The sequence below is a fragment of the Asparagus officinalis genome, chromosome 4, assembly GCF_001876935.1.
Source record: "Asparagus officinalis chromosome 4, Aspof.V1, whole genome shotgun sequence".
Lineage (NCBI taxonomy): Eukaryota > Viridiplantae > Streptophyta > Magnoliopsida > Asparagales > Asparagaceae > Asparagus > Asparagus officinalis.
The window spans coordinates 19,969,269-19,993,219 of NC_033797.1; the positions used below are offsets into that span (position 1 = coordinate 19,969,269).

Consider the following 23,951-nt stretch of genomic DNA (forward strand, 5'->3'; position numbering starts at 1 on the left):
ACTAAGAAGAATAGTCGACTACTAAGTTTCAGTTTCTAAATTCCAGACTTTCTGTATTACAGAGTAGTCGGCTACTATGCATTATAATCGACTACTAATGCAGATTTTCTGAACGTTAATGTTTGAATCATTGATAGTTTATAGCCGTTTTTAAACGTTTTTAAAGTTTAAAAACTTGTCTTTTCAAGGGCTATAAAAAGGTTATATGTTCATAAAAATGGCACATTATTATATTGTGACGTCTCTGGGTTCACACAAGGCTGCAGTCCAAGGTAAAACCAAGAATGTCAAACCTGCCATGCACCACATCGTGCAACAACATTGTTTCACCACCACAATTAACATCTATCTAGTAGAGTCAACAACAGGTGTAGGTACAAAAGCAAGTAAAAGATAATACAAGAAGACTAATGAAATGATAATAATCAACTTAATGTCTCATCATCCAACAAACAGAAACATATAGTCAAGATCTGAGTAGATAAACTGGAATACTCAACAAGTCTCAAATACAAATATCTGACAAGAAGGAAATAAGGCACACAGCCTTTACAACTTCTAGAACAAGACTCTCAAATGTCTAAACACAAGTCTACTGTGGAACTCCAAAAGAAAATATATAACTAGCTAGACAGCTGAAGCTAAAATACATCGCCATCAACCTGTGACTCTCCGGGCTCCTGGCTCGTTACCTGAAAGGGGGAGGGACAACGAGCGTCAAAGCGCTAGCGAGTAACATCACAACTAACCTCAAGGGAACATGGCTCGTTGTATAAGAAAATACAGATAATACATAATAGATCTAAAATCATTGATCTTACTAAAGAGGGTATTAGTATTTAGAAATTTACAACACGAGAATAGGTACGTCAAGCGAACTAATCCAAACAAGGAAACCCTCATGTATATATCTTACATCTCAAATTGTAAACCCCTAAATACCAAACCCAAGGTTCTAGTACAGTAACAATAATAAAAGAAATACGACAAACACCAGAGCATAAATACAGTGCTGTGACATAGCCAACATGAGTATCATGTTATTACTTACATGAATACCATGTCAAAACCTACATAAGTGTTATGTTAAAATCTACATAATTATCATGTCGTGAACTGCTGTAAAATAGTCATATGCAGAGTTAAGAACTATGTCCGAAACAGGAACTATATATTATAATTTCCAAACTCATGGAATAAGTGGTAAGTGTCCAACACGAGGACTGAAATGGATTATAGTCCAACACGAGGACTTCTATGGATTATAGTCCAACACGAGGACTGTGAAATGGTAAAAAATATCACGGTGATATATAGTGAAAATCTACTTATATCAATCCTCACTCAAATAAATGTGTAAGTCCCCAATTTATACCCTCAGGTCATCTATCATGTCTGGGTACATAGTAAGACTAAAAACCAAAGTCAGATAATCCAGGCAAACTCTCGAACATGAGTAAAATACTCGAAAATACACAAAACAGGGATTTGCAACAGATAGTGCGGCGGGCGACCGCACCGGGCGACCGCACTCTGATACACGCCTGGCGGTCGACCGCTGCGGCCTCGCGGTCGACCGCCAGAGCATCGCGGTCGACCGGCGCGGTCGACCGCAGACCGGTTTTTGCCCTTATAGCGAGCCCAGCGGTCGACCGTCCCGGTCGACCGCCAAGCGGACAGAAACCCAAATCTGGGTTTCTATCAGCTCGAAACCTGAAATGAAAATTTGACATTTCTCTACGACAACAGGAGTTCTAATGTTTCAAAAAAAATACTACAGAAGGTAAACAACTAATCCCAAGCCTGAAATCTACATTTCCAATATTCTAAATACATGAGAAACAAATCAAAAACGTTTTTAAAACAGTAAAAATGATTTATCTCTTGTTTAGGCAAATTTCAGATCTAGATCTTTATTAAACAGAACATTGGTGAACTTTTATAGCCCAAAACCATTGATTCTTGTAATCCATATTAGAGAACTCAATTTTATACGAAAATACCATTTGGGCTCATCAAAAACTCATAAAAATCAAAAGAAAACCATAGAAAAATAGGGGTGAGGGATTAGGCGAGATGATACTCGCCTCAGGTGAGAAATGAATCCCTAGATCTGCAGGAGGTTGATCCCCTTCGCTGAAATCCAACAATCCCGCTGAAAATCCTCAAGAACTCCTCTGAGCACAAGAAAATACCCCAAGATAAACACAAACACAAAAGAAATGATCACGAAGTTCGGAAACCCTCGACCTTCGTCTCCGCTCCTCACTCTCGAGGAGAATCTCCACTATCTCAACCGGTTTTCAACGTTCACAAAAAACGTTTACAATACAGACAATGCAATCACACAACACACACTCTAAGACACACGCTCTAAGTGTTGGCCTAGCTCGTGTCATCTTCCTCAAGTGTTCGGATTTATAACCTCTCTCTAAGTTTTACCACCGACGTCACTCCTCTTGGAATCGACCCTGTCTCTCACCACACACTCCTCTCGGTGTACTTGTGTATTACAAAGTGAACTCTCAACAATTAAGTACAAATAAAATGATTTGTTCTCCAATACAATTTGAAAACGAAATAAAGCTCACTCAATCACACTCACAACCCAAATGTATTATATGTAAAAATACTCAATCTCAAATATGGGTGTGTGTGAAAACAATATGAACAATAATGAAAACTAAACTCAATGTAAAATCTAGCTTAAATAAAATTGATAATCAACAAATAAATATGTAAAGCTAGAATTGAGTTTAGAGAAAACTTCTCTGAAATAACGAGAGTGAGAGAGAGAGGTGGAATTGAAGCTCAAACACGAAGGAATCAATCTTCTCCTCTTGTGAAAGTTTTTTCACAAAAATAAACTTGAAATCACTTAAAAACTCTTAAACAAACTTAAACCCCTTTGTAAATTTGTTTTGAAAGTTTCTTCATTAGTTTAGAAGTTAAAGGGTATGGGGTATATATAGGATCAAAAAACAAAGGTCCAAAAATCAAGAAAATATCACAAAACAATAAAATCTGGAAAATTAGTCGTTATGCCAACGACTACCTGTTTGGTTGACCGGATGACACTGGTCGGTCGACCGAAAGGTGTACATCGGTCGATCAAACCCAAGTTGTCAGTCGACTGAAACACCCTGAAAAAATTAGCTGAAACTTGTGTTCTGGTCGGTCGACCGGCGCACCTTGTGCGGTCGATCGAAAACAGATATTTGGATTTCCAGATTTTTGAAATGCAGATTTTTGAGTTTGAAACATCATTAAAAAATATCAAATAATTTTTGAATCGGTCGATCAAACCCAAGTTGTTGATCGACTGAAACACACGGAAAAAATTAACTGAAACTTGTGTTCTAGTCGGTCGACTGGCGCACCTTGTGCGGTTGACCGAAAACAGATATTTGGATTTCCATATTTTTGAAATGCAGATTTTTGAGTTTGAAACATCATAAAAAATATCAAATAAATTTCAAAAATTATAAAACTTTAGAAAATATTTATAAACATGAAAATAAACATGTTATAAAAAGAATTTTTTAAATTGCACTTTCCAATTGTGAAAATTCATCATTTTACAAAATCAGTCAAAATACGAAATCTTAAAAACACATGATTTTGACAAAATGATTTCAAACAAGTTTCAAACTTCTTTTAAATGGATTAATAGACTTTATAAAAGATATAAACTAATATTGTCAAGTCTATAACCCTCAAAAAGAATATTTTACAATCTTTCAAAACAATAAACATGATTTTAAATCTTGATCTCAATGAAATCATACCAAGCACATATAAACATGAAACGAATATGAGTGTATACAGTTTGTATTCATTTGTTTCATATTTATGTGGCTAAACACATTATTTTCAAAAAAAATGATAAATATGAAACATGTATGTATGTATATAAACAAGTATATTTGTTTCATATTTATTTAAACTTGAAAGCTATAAAACGAAAACGTGTATGTGTGTGATAATTGAGCTTTAAAGTATAACACACATGGTATAAGACCTAAACTAGAAACAATATACTCAAGCTAGATGATCTTCAATTAGCTCGTCTTGGTTACGGATGAAGCGATATTGGATCTTGACTTGAATTGCGCAAAGCTTCATTCCAATTCCCTCCAACCTCCAAGATATCGTCGTTAAGCTCGATTCCATCCAACCTCCGACAGATGATCTTTGTGTAGAATACCTAACAAGTAACCACTCGACAAATATTGTTAGGAATTATTTGTTAATCATCAAAAGTAGATTAGGGAGTAGGCTCATAAACATGAGACCTAACAAAATCGTCTTTTTGGCTTGTAGCGAGGGGTGTCGAGAAGTAACACCTTTCGAGTCGACCCCACGAGGTGTCGAATAGCTGGTCGAGTGGGCTCGTAGCGAATCGTCTTCGACAAGAGGACCGATAAGTATCGTCCTTCGAGTCGACCTAAGGAGATGTCGACTCTGCGAGTCGGCTAAATTGGGAGACTTGGCGGTCCTGACCGTCAATTCGATTTGAGCAGGCATGTAGGGGGACACCTGTCCGTTGCTAGCAAAGGGCCACATTTTGGCGACTGAAATCACCATAACAGTTGGCCACTTTCGCTTGGAGTCGGCTTGGGCTGGGTCCGAGTGATATAAGAATAGTTCTTGACGGGCGCATGTGTGCATTAAATGAGGGAACTGAAAAGTCTTTTTAGTTTTCACATGGCTGACGTCATCGCACATTCCTTTTGACTACCACAACTCCGCTTTTCGTGCCGGATTGCGGGTTATTCCAGGTTAGTGGGCTGCGCCTTAATCCCTGAGATGCCGCTTCGGATTCAGAGAATTAATCTTGGCCGTTGGCCAAAGCCTGATCCGACCATTCAGATTCCGACAGCCGCGGATTCAGCTGCCTATATATAAAGCCAGTTATACTAATGGATCATAAACTTATACTACTAATTTTTTGATAGAGTGGCGCCACGCCTTACCAGGTACCTCCGTCCCTGACCGCGCAGGTAGAACTGAAAAATGCTTGATGAACGCTAAAGGGATTCGAAATGACCCGAAGTCTTGGTTGTCCGATCCTTATAGCTGAATCTTATACTCTAGAGGTAACCCAAGAAATTAATGGTAATGGCTCGTAATGTACTACGTACGGCCATAATATTGTGAATGCTACAAAAATGGGAAGTAGCAGCCTGCAAGCTTGTGTGTTCCAGCATATTAGAAGAGAAAGTAACCGTATTGCTCATCAATTAGCCGATGAGGGCTTCTCTCTTTTAGATGCTATGTACTGACGAAAGATCAAGCTCCTCTTTGGTTTATTTTACATATGCTTGAGCATTTTGATTAGCATGTTTGACAACTAGTTAAAGTGGCTCGTAAGCGACCTTTTGTGGTTTATAAGCCACTGATGCATATTTGGCAAACAGCTTATGTTGGCTTATAAGCAAGAAAAAAATAAGTTGGTTTAACGCAACTTACTTTTTCTTGGCATATAAGCCACATTATTTGACCAAACAAAAAAATCATTTTATGCCTTAGCATTTAAGAAAATTTTGAAACATTCTTTCTCTATCTCCAACTCTTTTTTGGTCATTTTAAGAACAATCATCGATTATAAGCTACTCATTCACCAAACACTCTACTATTAAAAATGTATTATAATCAACTAAATTTACCAAATACTTTAGATTATAATCACTTGTAAGCAATTCATGAACTGTAAGCCAAATGAAACATAAGTCAAAGTTGCCAAACATGCTCTGTCCATTTAGATGCAATGAGAAGCAATTTTTCATAAAAATATAAAAATAAAAGAAAATAAAACACCAACCAAATGATGTTCATGGTCCTCCAACTTGCAAGGTCGTCCCAATCAACGACTTCGGATTCCACCTCAGTTCAAGTCGACGGTTCTCTCCCTCCACGTCACAGCCTATTCCCAAACCACTTGCAGCTCTCCACGTATCATTCTCCAATCTCCACCGTCCACTAATCCACGCTGGCACACTAAACTCCATCCTGACCGTCCGCTCACTTCGCAAACCCCCAAGCATTTAAATGCCCAATCCCCTCGACTTCAAAACTCCGATCTCAAACTAGCATCAGCAGCACGCAGCGAGCGGTAGAGAAATGAGGAAGTGGGCGCTTCCTTCTGTTCTTCTCCTTTTGATTCTGCTCTCAACTCTCCCCGATCAAGGTAAATCTAGGGTTTTATACTTGATTTCTAGGGTTTTGGATCGGTTACTTGATTTGATTTGTTTCGATGTTTTGTTGATTCGAAGGTCGAAAGATCCAAGCGAATGCTGAGGAGAGCGATGGAGATGATCTCGTTGATCCGCCGAAGATTGAGGAGAAGATCGGAGCTGTTCCTCATGGATTGTCCACTGATTCTGATGTCGCGAAGAGGTATTGAGCTTGATCTCTCAATGATTTAGAATTTTGGATTAAATGAAATTTTTCTTCAATTTGGTTTGCAGTAGCGGTAGTCAGTAGATCTTGCTAATTCGCTCATATATATGTGAAGTTGGTTACTGCACTAGGTGAATCTCAATAGTAGTTTCTGTGTTTTGAGCTGAAGTTTCCGTTTGCATAATTATTCACACACTGCATGAGCATTAGCATAACTGTCAATGTGTATTGTGTATTGGGAATGATTAATTGTTTTTTTTAACGCTGGTAGTGTGAATGTTAGTGGAAATACTGCAATACTAAACCTTAACTGGCAATAGAATTTTCTTCGGACTAGTAATTACAAAAAAACCGCAATCTTGCTGTTTTGTACTCGCTTTGTTAATATTTTGAACCATGGTGATTCAGAACTCATATTTAAGGCCTATTAACTATTCAAAGTGGCCCGAGACTCCAAATAGTTTAGGAGATTTTTGAGGTGTTCATGTGTGAGTATTGGACTATAGTTCCCTTTGAAAGGGAGGGAACGAATAACTGTTGTGGCTTAATTGATTATCCAACTTTTGTTAAAAAAAAACAATCTAACTCATTTAAATAAGGATACCAGGATGTTGGAGAAAATCTGAAAAATGCTCTGACAAGTCTCCCTTGGACAAAATTCTGAAATTAGATACTATCATTTTGGTATAGTAAAACACATTTTTGGTGCCCAGTAACGTGCTAAGATTCAAATGGTAAAACATTTCGACAAAAATTACTAACTCTATTGGAAGTATTTGCTCAAGTACTTCTATGGCTGTCTCTCAACTGCTGGGAGAAAGTAACATATGCTCATCTTTTCCTTTATCAATTTATTTTCAGAGAGACGGAGTCAATCTCAAGGAAGTCTCTAAGGAACAATGCAGAGAAGTTTGAATTCCAGGCTGAGGTTTCTCGACTGATGGATATAATTATCAACTCTCTCTATAGCAACAAAGATATTTTCTTGAGAGAGCTTATCTCTAATGCCTCAGATGTAAGTAGATCTTTGGAAGCTCTTGAGGGAATTTAAATACTAGTATTGAATTGATTTATTTCCTTGCAATTTTTTTTATCAGGCATTGGATAAGATCAGATTTCTTTCTCTCACCGACAAGGAGATATTGGGGGAAGGCGATAATGCAAAGCTTGAGATAATGGTTTGTAGTTGCAAGCACCGTGAAAGTTCTTATGTTTTATGACCGTTGCATGTGGTTAATTGTCTGATAATTACCTTTATTAACATTTTTCTGATTGCTGTCAGATTAAGCTAGACAAGGAAAATAAGGTCCTTTCTATCCGGGACCGAGGCATTGGGATGACAAAGGAGGATTTGATTAAGAATTTGGGAACCATTGCCAAGTCTGGAACTTCAGGTACAATTGACAATATCATTCACTATTTCAGCTGTCTGAGGCTTGAAAACTATGACTAATATAATCATATTATATACAGCTTTTGTGGAGAAAATGCAGACAGGAGGCGATCTTAATCTTATTGGTCAATTTGGTGTGGGGTTCTACTCAGTCTATCTAGTTGCTGACTATGTTGAAGTCATAAGTAAACACAATGATGACAAACAGTAGGAAACCATAGCTCATCTTTGGACCGGCTTATTATTATTTGTTCATTTTCTTTTTGGATCAAGAGATCCTTACCTTTTCAGCATTCTTGGTGACTTCTAGATATGTTTGGGAGTCTAAGGCTGATGGGGCCTTTGCAATTTCCGAGGATACATGGAATGAACCACTAGGGCGTGGAACAGAGATCCGTCTCCATCTCCGAGATGAAGCCAAGGAGTATTTGGATGAATTCAAGTTGAAGGTTAGTGATTGTTTATTTTGTGTGCCTGTACTCTAGCTACAATAGTTTTCTTAGGTTATTTCATTTCATATATATATAAAAAGAAAGTGTTTCAGCATTAACTGATCTACAATAAATATATTAGCTTTCGGTCCATGTGCTTTTAATGCTAAATCCTACAGTAGAACAGTTTCTCATTATTTTCGGCACAATTTCCTACTTAAATAATCTTTAAATTGATGTTGTTCGCGATGTTCAATTGGTTCAACTCTGAGGGTATATATTTGGGTTCGTTGATTTTGTGGGATTTCTTTTTTAGTCTGCCACCATCGCTGTCAGGATATACATTTTTTCAGACTTTCAGTTATATTTAACCCATACCAAACATATTTGATCACAGGTTGCAGTAAAGTCCATTTGCCTGCAGTTGTTAGCCTGTTGGATTTAGAAATTGTCTTTATTACATGCTGTTCATCATGACCATGAGTTTAATGATGAGAACAGTTGCGACCTTTTTCGGCTGATCATGAGAGTGTTGGAGGTTAAACTAACCTTGTCAGACGTTTTGCTTTGTTTTCTAGTAGCCTGTGATGTCATGCAGGGTACTATTAGTCCTTATGAAAACTAAAGACCTGGTTTATATAGCACAGGCTATTAACTGACCATGCTTCCTTTTGATGTCTGGATAAATTTTCTTTTTCCATGACTTAAGGTGATTCATTAGACACTAATTATATACTGCTATTAACACAATTGGTCTTTATGATGCAGGACTTGGTGAAGAAGTATTCTGAGTTTATCAACTTCCCCATATATCTATGGGCAAGCAAAGAGGTCGATGTTGAAGTTCCGACTGATGAAGAATCCAGCGATGAAGAGGAAACAAGTATATATTTAATACCATTCATTCATATTTAATCCTTTAATTGCATAAGAATCTGTACCAACTTGATTTGTGAAATATCACGATTTTGACTGTATGGTTTTAACTCACTGTATATGTTTCGTGGGACAGGTGAAGCTACTACATCCGAAGAAGAAGAAGAGGTAGAAGAAGATGGTGAGAAAAAGAAAAAAACAAAGACGGTGAAGGAAACAACTTATGAATGGGAGGTCTTGAATGATGTGAAGGCTATATGGCTTCGCAGTCCTAAGGAGGTTACTGACGAAGAATACACGAAATTCTATCACTCCATTGCTAAGGTATAATGCTTTGTCCATCAAATAAAATGGCTGGAAGGCAGAAATGCATTGAGTGTTTTATTATTTAAAAGAAAGAAAAAAAGAAACTCCTGCATGTACAGCCATTTGATTTACCTTTCTAATATATGCAGGATTTTAGCGAGGAAAAGCCTTTAGCTTGGAGCCACTTTACTGCTGAAGGTGATGTAGAGTTCAAGGCGGTGCTTTTTGTGCCACCAAAGGCTCCTCATGATTTATATGAGAGTTACTACAACAGCAATAAATCCAACCTGAAGTTGTATGTTAGACGAGTCTTTATCTCAGATGAATTCGATGAACTTCTTCCTAAATATCTGAGCTTTTTGATGGTAATGGAGATGGGGAATTTGCACCCTTTCACTTACCTTTAAGCGTTCTGCATTTCGTCATTCATGTTTTAAAATTTCCTACTTTTCAGGGTCTTGTTGACTCAGACACATTGCCACTTAATGTATCTCGAGAAATGCTTCAGCAGCACAACAGCCTAAAGACAATCAAGAAAAAACTAATTCGCAAGGCCCTTGATATGATACGCAAGATTGCTGATGAGGATCCTGATGAGGATCCTGATGAGTCTAGCGACAAAGATAAGACAGGTATCATAGTTGAAACTGATTTCACATTCTCATCCTTGTGGCTAATTGCAGTTTTATGTTTCTCTTCCTAGCTTTAACACCTTTCCTTTATTGCTGATGGATAATTACAGATTCAGTGAGCGAGAATGATGAAAAGAAGGGATCATATGCCAAGTTCTGGAACGAGTTTGGGAAATCCATTAAGCTTGGAATCATTGAGGATGCACAAAATAGAAATCGTCTGGCTAAGCTTCTCAGATTTGAAAGGTGAACTTTCTTATTGACTTACCGAGCTAGGGACAGTGCAATTATCTTGGAACTGGAATTCTGATGACATTTGAATAAGGCTGACTTATATGCCCATGTATTTCTTTTTCAGTTCCAAATCTGAAGGCAAGCTTACCTCACTTGACCAGTACATCTCTAGAATGAAGCCAGGGCAAAAGGACATTTTCTACCTTACAGGAACTAGCAAAGAACAGCTGGAGAAATCTCCATTCCTTGAGAAGCTTACAAAGAAGAATTATGAGGTATATGCTTAAAATGTCAATACTAGAAAATTTACCCAATAGCTTATTCATGCATTTTTCACAAGCAAGATTCATGCACACGAAGACAAATGTTCCTGCATGATTGCACACATAAAGCATACATATGTGGAGACACGCATGCACACAAAGAGGCATATAAAAACACAATCAGCTACGCATAAGTATCTCAGTCCGTTCATCCATGTTCTTCCACATGTACTTGCTTGACTCATTTCATTCGTAGCATGGAGAAGTGTTTCTTGATGCAAGTAAGCATATCTGCATTTGAGAAATGGGGGAGCCTACATCATACAGTATCATTATATACGTTGAAATACTCTATTGTATACTATCAGTTTTTCTGAGACAAAAAATAATTAAGGTGATAGATTCTCTGAAATTACAGAGAACCCACAAGAGATGTTGAAGGTAACTGCATTCAACTATGACGAGGCATGATGTAATAAACTTTTTTAGAAAAGGATAACTCAATATCCTTTAACAAAAATTGCATTTCTTGTATCTCCAATGCAAGAACGGCTTTTCTGATTGGCATCGATCCCAAAGTTTCATTTGGGTGCATCTGTCTGCTACCTTTTGCCATTTTTTTATCTTAATTTCTCACTGATCTTTGTTTGAAGGTCATTTTCTTCACGGATCCAGTTGATGAATACTTGATGCAATACCTAATGGACTACGAAGATAAAAAGTTCCAAAACGTGTCAAAGGAAGGTCTCAACCTTGGGAAAGATTCAAAGATTAAGGACCTTAAGGAGTCATTTAAGGAGCTAACCAAATGGTGGAAAGATGCTCTTTCTGCTGAGAATGTTGATTCTGTAAAGATAAGCAACCGTTTGGACAACACCCCCTGTGTTGTGGTCACTTCAAAATATGGATGGAGTGCAAACATGGAGAAGATTATGCAGTCTCAAACTCTTTCTGATGCAAGCAAGCAAGCATACATGCGTGGCAAGAGAGTGCTTGAGATCAACCCTAGACATCCCATTGTTAAGGAACTCCAAGAGAGAGTTGCAGCAAATCCTGAGGTACAAAACTTACATTAATTTTTTTAAAAATCATCTATCAAGTTTGCTGCCTTCAGGTTATCTTCACTTGAGTTGAATCTAAGGGACAATTTTGCACAACTACCTTGAACTATCAGGGGTTTCATATAAAACTAGTATAACTACTTTATTTGAGAAAATTACCACAAACTTCTAAATTTGCATGAAAATATCACGTATGATCAGAAAATTAACCCTTGTGATGTTAACATGGGATGTTGAAAGTAATAAAACCCCCTAATAGTTTAGGAGGAGAGAGTATAAAATTTTAAGGCAGGAGTAGCTAAAATATGTCGGATGCACGTAATGTGCCAACTTAAACCAATGCCCCTCAGTTATGGTAGCTAGTGAAAAAGTTTGAGGTAATTTTCTGTAATAAGATAGTTTAGGGTATTCTTTTGTGAATCCCCTAAAGTCAATGATTTTTTTTAATTATAAATTTACCTAATCTCTTTGCTGAATATACTACTCAGGAGTCTTTAATTGGTTTGTTCTCTACAAAGATTGTACATGTGGTATATTGTGCATTAACCTTAGCTGCGTTATTCCGCAGGATGAAAGCATTAAGCAAACAGCTAGACTAATGTACCAAACAGCGCTTATGGAGAGTGGTTTTATGCTCAGCGATCCAAAAGATTTTGCCACGCGGATCTATTCTTCGGTAAAGGCAAGTCTAGATATTAGTCAAGATGCAGCAGTTGAAGAGGAGGATGAAACAGAAGAGCCAGAGGCTGAGGAAAAGGAACCAGCTTCAACTAAGGAAACTGATGAGGACACTATTAAAGAAGAGACACAGGAGGATACTCACTTCAAGGACGAGTTATAATTTAGTACCACTCATTTTCTAGGAGATTTTGATATGACCCTTCTATGATATGGCTACCCCTTGAAACTGAACAAAAGAAGATTTTATCATTTGCTGTGCTGTAATTTAGCGGTAACCAGCTCTAGATTAATGTTTCGTATGGAATTTGAGCGATGAATATTGTGGGTGATGAAATCACTCTTCAATAGTATAACTGGCTTCATTTGATGTTTTATGTGCTTCTCTTCACCAACAAGATGATGATTTTTTAGGTCATCTTTGTAAGGAATTCGCACCAAATCTTACGTATATTTGAAGGATAGTTTCATGCTTTTTGACTGATCCAGTTGTATAGAGAATTGGACGTACGAAATATAAGTCTCTAGTGTTTTGTTGTTGGGGATTAATTCAATTGTTTCTTTCTTAAAATCATGGATGGCGCGATGTGCAAAATTTACAGATATAGGATTCATGATGTTTTCTTTTCACTTCCCTCCCTGAATGGATGAAAAATGTAAGAAATCATCGTTTACTGAGCGCTTCTCTCGCAGTGTGGGTGTATTTCTTCCTAATTTAGCCAAAGGAAAAAAAAAGGATAAATTTTTTTGATACCAGACTCCTTGTTTCTAATGCAGATGTGCTTGTTTAGCGTTTAGCGTAGCAAAACCTAATAAATATGAGAGGTTCCATCTGGAAACGACTCTCATGTGTAGAACATGTATTCTTTTTTTTCCTGTATCATATGATATCATCTTTTCCTGTACTTTGTTTTAGAAGTGTATGAAATATATAGCAAGTACACTGTAAGGAAAGGAACCAAACAGTTAGAAAGCCACACGATCTGAAAACTTTTGATACATACATAAAAAAAATCAACTCATGAACCAAATGATGTCATTTGAGCAAAGAAGGAAAAGAGAAACAACAATGAAACAAATAGCTCTTAAGCAACATATAATGTTGGTGAATCAAGTCAGCACCTTTAACTTTCTGGCAATTGAAGAGAGCCTTGGACAAACCAGATGGGTGGTGGGCGTTGATGATAAGCATTATATTCATAAACATCAAACACGTGCCGTGAATGAATCCTTCTATCCTTCAAATGAAAATTACCAACCTCATTAAACACAACCCTGTCATTTGCTAGCCAATATTTGTCTGCATAATAAATGGCATTCCGTGCACAGCCAGGAAAGGAACAAGTTGGTAAGGCTACAGAATTCTTAGACCCTAACAGCAGAGCTTGATCTCCTATGTCGTTGACCTTCGTCCAAGATGTCCCCTTTTCGTCTAACTTGAAAACACTGAAGCAACATGTCAAGTGATCAACATAAGCATAATCCTGACGTTGAAAAGGACACTTGCCAAAGCCTTTTAAACCATCCTCAATCTCATCATCAGCATCTTCATCATGACTCTCGTGTTCATTCTCACGGAAGACGTCTGAGGATGCATCATCCTCAGTCTCATCTCCTTCCTCATCACTCTCATGTACATTCTCAAGGACCTTAGCTGGTGTTTCACATTGTACAAAACGATTAATCATTAACAAATCCCCCGCTAAATCCACCAAATAATCCATTTGTAGGTTCTTGGGAGGCAATTGAGTGAAGTATGGCTCAGAATCAATGTGACAAATGAATAAGCCATGGTAATATCTAGCATAGAATTGCCCCTTGCAAAAGGTGAAGTCAATAATTTGGTAACCCATGGCTGGAAAAGGTGTCCACTCCTTACCTCCCAGTCGACAATAGGCGAGACCGCAGTATGTACAAGCCATAATTATACAACCGTTTGGATTTGTACGTGGATCTGAAGACATGACAACCTTACGCAAAGGCAAACGTTTGTTCACTTTTAAATTTTGAGGTAGCTGAATTTGAGTTTTTGAGAAGGGATCCAACAAACAAACAAAAAAATCTTCATCCATGGTTACAAGCCACCCATGTGAGGCTCCCCATATAACTTTATTTTCAAGCTCTGGGAGTTTAATGTGGTAAACCTCCTGGTCAGAAAGACTGAATAAGCAGAGTTTATGATGTACAGGATCGGGATCAGGGGGCAGTAACCAAGGAAAAGTTTTCTGTTTGCAGATAGAATGCCATAATTTGCACACTGCACCAGATCGAGCGTTGTCCAGTGGCGAAGAGAGTTTGTCGAGAATCAACCTCAAGAAATCCTCTGGAAGTAGAGACCAATCAGTCATAGCACCCAAGAATGACCTGAACCCAAAGTAGGAAAGAGATTTCGTTACACATAAATACCCTCAGAAGTTATGATATAGTTTATTAGAGGCTATTAAAGTTGTCACTCTGTATAATTTTTGTTAGTAATTAACCGAAGTATAATGTAATTTTCACAAGACCTTCAATAAGTTTAGAAATCCAGAAAACCCCGATAATGTTTAATTTTTTTCACTTAACCCCATGTAAAATAGCATAATTTAAGCCTTGTTTGGATTGAGGGGAATAGGGGAGAAGGGAAGGTAGGGGAGACCTCCACCCCCGTTTGGATAGTGTTTTTAGGGGTGATGTGTTCCCCCTGATTCCCCTTAGTTCATCCCCAACAAAACAAAATTTACTCCCTCTCAATTTAGGGTGGCAGCGAAGGGAAGGGAACCCTTAACTTACTTTTTTTTTCTCCCCTATTTTCTATAGGGCTTGTTTGGATTTGCACTTAGTGAAGGGAAGTTAAGTGAACATAGGATAAGGAAAGTTAAGGCAACATGTAAAACTTATTTAGGAATTTAGTACATTACTCGAACACGGCGGTTTGACCGTCGTACTAGCGTCGATACGACCCGACACCAATCCGGATACGAAATACGGGTCGGATACGGTGGTTGGCACTTGGATACGGTGATGTGTGTGAATCGAAAAACCAAAAAAATAGAGAAAGAAAAGATGAGGAAGAATGGCCCGATCTTCGGGACCAGGGAGCTCGCAGCCCCCACCTCACCGCTGGTGACCCTGACGTACACGTCCACGACCTGGGAGGGATCGAACTTTGGCGGCATCTCTTCGCTTGCTTTCTACGGCTGCTATGGCAGCGGCTGCAGGGAGAGGGAATGAGGCTCTAGGGTTCTGGAGAGGAGCTGGGGTATTATTTGGATTTTATATGAGGATTGTGTGGCGTTGGGCTTCAGGTTGGGCCGCTTCAGTGAATATTTTTTAGTTGGGCTTCAGTGAATATTATATGAGTATGGGGGCCGTTGGATATGAGGATTTGTTGAGTTAGGCTTCAGGTTGGACCGTAAATATAGATATTCTGTAAATTTTTATGGTATTGAGATTTGAGACATGAAACTTGAGGATTGAATGTCAATGAGGCCCGATTATTGTTTTTATGGTGCATGGCCAAAGTTTCCCTTCTGCAAATATATATATTCTTTCTTATGTTTATGTGGAATATAAAGGCAAAGTTTCAAATGAGTTTACTTTATAATTTTAAGGAATGAGCTTATTTTATTGAGAATTTAAAATTAAACATAGTAAACCTGCTACAGTTAATATAAATTATATAATTATTAATTGCTTGCAGGTAATGAAAAGATAGAAGTTGAAAAGTTACAAAGCCTTTCACATGCTGAATTGTTGATTAAACGTTTAATATTTTTTATTGTCGTATCCCCGTATCCGTGTTGAAATTTAGGACGGTGTTCCCGGATCCAAAATTTTCAAAAATTTTGTATCCGACACTCGGATCCGTACCCGAGTCCAGGTAACATACCCAGGGAAACTTATTTCACCATGTTTAAGAAGTTTAATAAAGTGAAGGGAACGGAAAAATTCCCTTAAGCCTCAATGAAATCCAAACATGCCCTTAGAGTTTTGAAGGATGAAATCACCGAAAACAAAATTCTTGGGGACTGAGAGCCCCTTATCTGAGATCAAACAAGAGCAGAGAGATGGAGAAAGAAGACGGAAAAGTGATTTTAGGGTGGAAAAATGTAAAAAGGGACATGAGGAGCTTTTTTAAAAAAGTAGGATATTTTCATATTTTGACAGCAAAAAAAAATTTGTAGATTACATGTCAGAATTAACTATGTTAGTTTTTGGGGTTTTTTGAAAAACTTGTTTGGGTATAAGCAGATCATTCAAACTTATTGGAGGTCAAGTGAAAAATGTCCAAAGTGATTGGGGGTTTTGTGAAATTTACCCAAAATAATTAGAACATGATTGGAGTAACTAGGATTATAAAAGATAGAAAGAAGAAAGTAGACTCTTAACAATTTAGAGTTCACAAATTGTGATCAACTTAATATATCAAAAAGAAAAAAAAATCAAATTAGGGATCTAAACTGATATGGATTATTAGAACAAATCCACGTTTTATCCTCTTGGAGACAGATATGGATATCAAATGCCCTATTCTCCTAAATTTCAAAATTGGATTTTTTTCAACTACAACTACAAATTTGGATATTATGGTCCTAGGTAACAGATCCACTTGTTTGGAACCAATTAGTTTTTAATCGATGATCAAGTTCTTCAACATCTGTTCTGATAATTATCCTACTTGTAAGCCAACTCAAGTCCAATAATATAATTTTGATTTTCTTAAATTCTTTCGGCCTATTCCTTTCTGTTCAAGAAAAATCCATATCCAATTCATATTAGGTAGACTTCAAACATAGTATAATTTATAATACGATCCTTTTTCGCAATTCTTATATCATCCTATTTTGAACCTATACATGGTGATCTTCAGTTGGAACATCAATAGAACATTCAAGAACAATCTCTTTTGAAACCTCATGATTTTAGAGTTTTTAGAGTTCCACGTGTCAATGAAAATTTAATTATCTAAAATTATGTTGAAAAAGAGAGGGTTGTTGGGTACCGACTCAAACTCCAAGTCAGATACGGGTTTGAAGGTTAGGCCCAGTCCTAGTAGTTTTCTTAGAGGCCAAGTTAACTTGACAGACAAATCAAGGGTGTCTTTAAATAAGATGTCATATTCTAGGATTTTAGAGTAGAGAGAAAGAGATAGACAATATTCTTGTAATCAGGATTTTAGAGGGTGTAACCGGGTTCAAGGGTATTGTGTGAGAGAGGGTTTGACAATCTTTGTTCGTGCAAAAGATTATAATTTAGAGGTGATAGTGAATTGATTTTGATCCTGTGATTTTTTTCTTATTGAGAGTTTTCCATATTAAATCTCATGTGATTCTATTTGCTACGGTTGGTGATTTTTGGGGTTTTTATGAGATCTAAAAATCCTAATAAATGGTATCAGAGTCAGGTTTGATGATCTGTGGAGGTTTGAGCAGTGCGCGATTGATGAAGACGTCAGTGGTCGAAGCGCGGTGATCGACATCGTGGGAACGAAAAAAAAGAAAAGTATTGTAGCAGCGGGAATATTGTAGCAGAAGGAATCTTGTAACGGCGTAACACTATTCATGTTGGTGAGGGTTTGGTTATAAATTGTTAAAATCAAATCCAATGGTACAGATTGATTTGTCTTTTGATCGAGGGTTTGGAGGCGGATTTTGGTGATCATGGAGTCGTTCCTAGGGTGTTTTGACGTGCTGAGTTTGTTGTTGACCTCAGCTTATCAAATTCAATCTCTACAGTGACTGATTTAAAATTTAATTGTGGTTAGAGGATGATTTCTTCGGGTTCGAAATTCGATATTCCGCTATTCAACAGCAAGACAAATTTTGTAGTATGGCAATGTATGGTTCAAGATATTCTTGTGCAGTAGGGTGTTGATTAAGTTTTGAAGGAGAAGAAACCTAAAGGGTTGAAGAATGCTGAATGGTGTTCCATACAAAAAAGGACGGTTAGCACAATTCGTTTGATACTCACCTCTGAGATCAAGTATAATATTATGCAGGAGACCACACGAATGGGGTTGTGGGAAAGGCTCGATGGGATTTATGCGTCGAAGACGATGACTAACCGATTGTGTTTGAGGATAGAGCTTTATTCATTAAAGATGAAAGAATGTACTGCAATTCAAGATCATATCAATACCTTTAATCAACTAGTTTGTTAACTTATGAATATTGATGAAGAGATTAAAAAAAAGCAGACGCTTCTCCTATTGCCTTCTTTGCCGAAGTCGTACAAGACGTTAGTTCAGACGATAATTGTAGGGAAGCAGACTTTAAAGTTTGACGATGTGACAGCACTCCTACGTGAGAATAAAAGAATGATGGGAAAGAAAAGCACATCTAATAGTGGTGAGAGTGCACTAGCTTTTGAAGGTTCTAATCGAGTGAGGAGTAAGGAAAGATTTGATAGTTTTCAAGGAAGGTCAAAATCTCGAGCCCGAAATGACAGCGAAAGTGAGTACTATTATTGTGGAGAGAATGGTCACATTCAGTTCAGATGTTCCCAGATTCGAGATGATTTGAAGAGTATTAGACAGAGGAAGCTTTAAAAATGGGAAGAATGTGGACTCCTCGATAGTTATGTGTGATGAAGATGTGGTGCTGTTGATGCAGAGTATAGGCACTGATGCGAGTAACACTTGGGTGTTAGATTCTACAGCCTCTATGCATTTACAACAACAAAAATTATTTTAACACATTAAAGGCATATGAAGAATTTGACGACGTGATCGTTGGAAACAACAAGAAGATGAAGGTTAAAGGCGTTGTGAGTGTTCACCTCAAGCTTCACACTGAAAAGGTTAAAATTCTTCGTCATGTGAGATATGTGCCGTCATGTAATGCTAACTTAATTTCATTGGGTGAGATGGCATCGTGTTGGTACAAGTTTTTTGGTGAAGGAGAGTGGTGCAAAGTGTATAAAGATGGTGATTTGATTTTACGAGGGAGAAAGAATAACAACCCTATTTGCTATTTAGATGAGCGATCTGTTCACAAGGGATGTGAAGAACAAGAAGAAGAGAGTGAATTTTTCTGAAGCCATTGAAACACTTGGAGATTTTTCGTCGAGGGAGGATACGTTGGCTACCGACTCAAACTCTAAGTCGGATGTGAGTTTGAAGGCTAGGCCCAGTCCTAGTAGTTTTCTTAGAGGCCAAGTTAACTTGACGAGCAAGTCAGGAGTGTCTTTAAAAAAACGTCTTATTCTAGGGTTTTAGAGTAGAGAGATGGAGAGAGACAATATTATTGTAATCGGGATTTTAGAGGGTGTAACCGAGTTCAATGGTATTGTGAGAGAGAGGGTTTGACATTCTTTGTCCGTGCAAAAGATTATAATTTGGAGGTGATAGTGGATTGATTTTGATCATGTGATTTTTCCTTATTGAGGGTTTTTCACGTTAAATCTCGTGTGATTATATTTGCTGCGTTTAGTGATTTTCGGGGTTTTTGTGAGATCTAAAAATCGCAACAATGGTTATATGTTATCACAATTGCTTAGAAAACTAATAGAACATCTGCAATCAGAGCTTTTGTGGTTCAATTACTACGTCAACCACTAAATTTGATGTCTACAACCCGTTAATGATGCATAAAAATGGTAATAAAAAAATGCATAAAGATAGATACAAATAAAGAATGATGTCTACAACTTACCTTGATTTGACATGCACCTAAAAATTTATTTGCAAGTAAAGGATGAAATGTTTCAAACTTTTCTAATATTGGCGATGTTCCTAACTTTTCTAAGTTTTCTAATATTGGAATTGAGTTTTAATGCAAAAGGCACTGTCAAGTGCAATTATAGATGATACGATTTTCCTTTTTTTCTTTCCTTTTTTCATGTTTACTTTTTGTGATGTGTAAACTTGTAGTTTTAAATTACTTCTATACAGATCACAAAGAACTTGTATGTTTATATATTTCATGGTTTAAAAGGGACATATTTTCAGATAAGGGTAATTTTTTAAAAAAAAACCTCTAAGCTTTATAGGATTAACAGAAAACCCCTTGAGATTTCAAAAGTGATAATTAATCCCTCTGTTCCAACTTATATGGAATTATCTTAGATGAAAAAAAAATTGTTACACGGTGTGACAATTATCTATGACTTTACTGTTACACAAAAATGTATAGGATTATTACATTGAAAATTGACAAATACAATGAAAATTGACAAATACAATGAAAAATATGATGACTATTTGGCTAGAATTTGAAAAAAGGGGGTAAAGTCTCACTTTTAAAATCTTAGATGGATTTGTTACAATCCCTACGAACTAGAGGATGTTTTTCTGTAAGATACCTTAAATATAATAAAAACCTGGGAGGTTCTACAATATTTTTGTGCAGCCTGAATCTAGGAGTTTGGACATACATGCAAAAGAGGGGTACGACACAACATAGAGATATAAAATAGTTGAATGGGCGCGTGTTGGCATGAACATCTGCTCGTACATGTATTTGCAAGCATTGACACATCAAAACCCTCAGAAGTTATGATACAGTTTGTTAGAAGCAACTAAAGTTGTTAGTCCATGGATTTTGTTTGTAATTACTAAAAGTAATTAGAACATGATTGAAGTAATTAGGATTATAAAGGAAAAAAGAAAGAGAGCAAGAAAAACCTTAACAATTAGAGTTCATAAATTGTGACAAAGTAAATATATTAATAAAAGAACTAAAACCGCAATCAAATTAGGGATGGAAACTGATCTGGATTATAAGAACAAATCATTTTATACTGTTAGATGCGTATATGAACATCAAATATCCTATTCTCCTGAATTTCAAACTTGGAGTTTTTGCAGCTACAGCTACGAATTTGGATACTATGCTCTGAGGTAATGGACCCACTCGTCTGGAACCGATTAGTATTTCACCACTTAAGCATGCATTATCCTACGCATGCATTATCCTACTCGTAAGTGAGCTTAAGTCCAATAATGTAAGTTCTAATTTCTTAAATTAGTTCGGCCTTTTCCTTCTATCTCCATAATAAATTTTGTTTACTTCAGTAAGAGTTTGCATCAAACAGGTGAAGTGCGCATCAATTTGTATCGGATGCGGTTATTGGCTCTACTTGAATTAGTATCCGTCTACTCAGATTTGTACCCATATAAGTTTTGATCAGATAAACACAGTAGATTTGCTGTTCAAGAACAATGCATATTCAATTTGTAATCGGTAGATCTCAGATCGTATAACTTTTATCTGAGTTGTCTTTGAGTTGTTCGCATCCCTATATATATCCAATACATTAAGCAATACAAGTCTATGAAGATAACATGTTGGCGGGGTGCCTAGTTTCCAATAACAATGTACTCTGCTACTAACTATCAGTACTTTTCTTATGTGAAGGGATCTCATCTTATTTAAATGGAAACAACTCTTAGGATGTTCGGCATGCAACCTTCGGATTTTTCTATAGATCCAGTGTGATGGAAACTACATATGAACGTATATCAGTAGGATCATATCCATTCCCTTCAATTTTACTTCTTTGCAGCGCTATGTTATATGCAGATAGTCCTTTATTTTTACAAAATTAAGTAATGCATAATAACCAAAAAAGGATACTCTTTCAGAATCCAGGAAAACATACAACAAAATTCAACATAGTTCCATCATGTCATCTCAAGTATATATAGCCCTAACAATTACCAAAACATGGATAATCATTAAATGACAATTTTGTAATGTGAAGTTCAAATGTAAATGTGAAATTATATAATGTTCTTAATATTCTTGATCCGGCAAATAATTCTTCCAGCTTTGCTTAATGGTTCCTAATGTCAACCCACAAAAATAATTCATATTACTGTAAGCATCTCGAGCAACCCATAATTAGGGGATAAGACGTCGAAACACGAAAACGTTTCAGGTGATCTATACAGATGAATTCCAAAATCTTTTAATGATCCCCCAATCACTAAGAGCTTATGCATAAGTTCCTTGAGAGAGAAGAATTTATATTCATAATCTCTTAAGTTTTCAACCCATGGAAATCTAAAATCATATCTACGTCCCTTCACAGAAATGTTTTCACAATCTATATCCTAATTAAGAACGTACACATGGCAATATTTATGCTTGGAACAATGAATAGGACATTCAAGATGTAATTTTTGAACCTTTACAAGTTAGAAAACTGATAAAAGAATCTGCAATCGGAGCTTTTGCGATGAAATTCTAAATTAACCGCTAAATTTGATGGTGTAACCCGCTAATGATGATGTATAAAAGATTAACGGGGTTAATTACTAACCTCAAAATTGTTCCTTTTGTTGTTCTTTCCTGTCGCTTGCTCTTCTTGCTTCTTTCTTTTTCACCTCTCTCCAGTTTGAGGCAGTCTGATTAAGTTTTGATTTGTTAGTAAAAAAGGGCAAAATTCCCTGATTTTCTGCGATTCCAGTTATGGGTTAATTGCAGATAGAGCCCTATACTAATACCCAATTGCGGATAACATACCTAATACTATTACCCCCCTTATAGTTTTACTATTGCATATAGACCATAAGCCTCAAAGCGAGAATTTTGTTTTTTGATTAAAAAAAATTCACCCGGAAGGCAAAAGAGTCAAAAAAAAAAAAAAAAAACATCCTAAGTTTCTATCTCATGAGTGGGCAAGAGTATAAAGGGTCTATCCAAGAGAATAGAAGTATAAGGGGTCATGTCATAATTGGGCAATAATAGTGCAAGGGGCAACTCATAATTAACCCCTAATTAATTTGCTAGTGATTGTCAACTGTCAATTTTAGTAATAACTGCGGCTTTGGCCTTAGGGGGTGTTTGGTTCAATTTCTAGAAATTATAGGAAATTTTTTCCACCTAAAATATGATTTCCTTGTATTTCTTAAAAAAATTATAGGAAAAGTTTTGAGAAATCAAAAAGTACCAATTTTCTTGTTTTTTATACTTTGCTTGTTTGGTTCAAAACAAGAAAATAGCTCATAACTTTATAGAAAATAACAAGATTTGGTAGGTTTTTAATTAAATATGGTATGTGTCAGATTTCTGGTGATTTCCTCTCATTTTGAGAGGAAATTGTTTTTTGTAAAATTTGGTAGGTTTTGATATTTTAAAGAAAATATTTCTGTAAATTTTTTGTAGAACCAAACATAATTTACAGAATTCTCTAGAAAAAATTTAATTACAAATTTGCCATTTTCAGATGTTTTGAGAAAAGTTATCTCAAAAAGTGTGCAACCAAACAGCCCCTTAGTTTATAAGGGGGTGTTCGTTTCGCTTTTTTTTGGGATATAGGTCGGATTTCAAGTTTTGGGATGTAAAAAGTGTTTTTTTTAGTTTTGGTATTCTATAAACTTTGTTTGTTTCAAAATTAATTTTGGGATATTAAATCCCTAAATTATAAAAAAAATAATATATTTTTAAGATTTGTGAAATCTTCTCTTTTGTTTCAATATTTTTTTGGGATATAAGGTGGATTACAAATTTTTTGGGTTTTAGAATTTCATAAACCATGTTTGTTTCAAAAACAATTTTGGGATATTGAATCCCCAAATTATAAAAAAACTATTATATTTTTGAATTTGTGAAATCCTAACATTGAGAGAGGATTTAGGTTGGATATTGAACCCCCAAATTATAAAAAAATATTATATTATATTATATTAGCATGCTATACTATACAATAATTAATATAATATAAGATTAATATATTATATATAATATTAT

At 36.3% G+C, this 23,951-nt stretch overlaps 2 protein-coding genes across 2 annotated transcripts; one reads left to right on the forward strand and one right to left on the reverse strand.

Moving 5' to 3' along the window:
• LOC109836860 (endoplasmin homolog) lies at positions 6,068–12,758 on the forward strand. The gene is made up of 15 exons (XM_020404896.1): positions 6,068–6,190; positions 6,276–6,399; positions 7,264–7,417; positions 7,500–7,580; positions 7,685–7,796; positions 7,876–8,002; positions 8,106–8,244; positions 8,995–9,109; positions 9,239–9,426; positions 9,558–9,773; positions 9,863–10,040; positions 10,151–10,286; positions 10,399–10,549; positions 11,191–11,595; positions 12,167–12,758. Exons 1-15 carry the CDS (start codon positions 6,124–6,126, stop codon positions 12,437–12,439), a joined length of 2,466 nt encoding a protein of 821 aa, XP_020260485.1. The 5' UTR covers positions 6,068–6,123; the 3' UTR covers positions 12,440–12,758.
• LOC109839775 (F-box protein SKIP23-like) lies at positions 13,227–22,609 on the reverse strand. Its single transcript, XM_020408278.1, has 2 exons — positions 22,522–22,609; positions 13,227–14,640 (listed from the first exon to the last, which is right to left on the reverse strand). Exon 2 carries the CDS (start codon positions 14,622–14,624, stop codon positions 13,401–13,403), a length of 1,224 nt encoding a protein of 407 aa, XP_020263867.1. The 5' UTR covers positions 14,625–14,640; positions 22,522–22,609; the 3' UTR covers positions 13,227–13,400.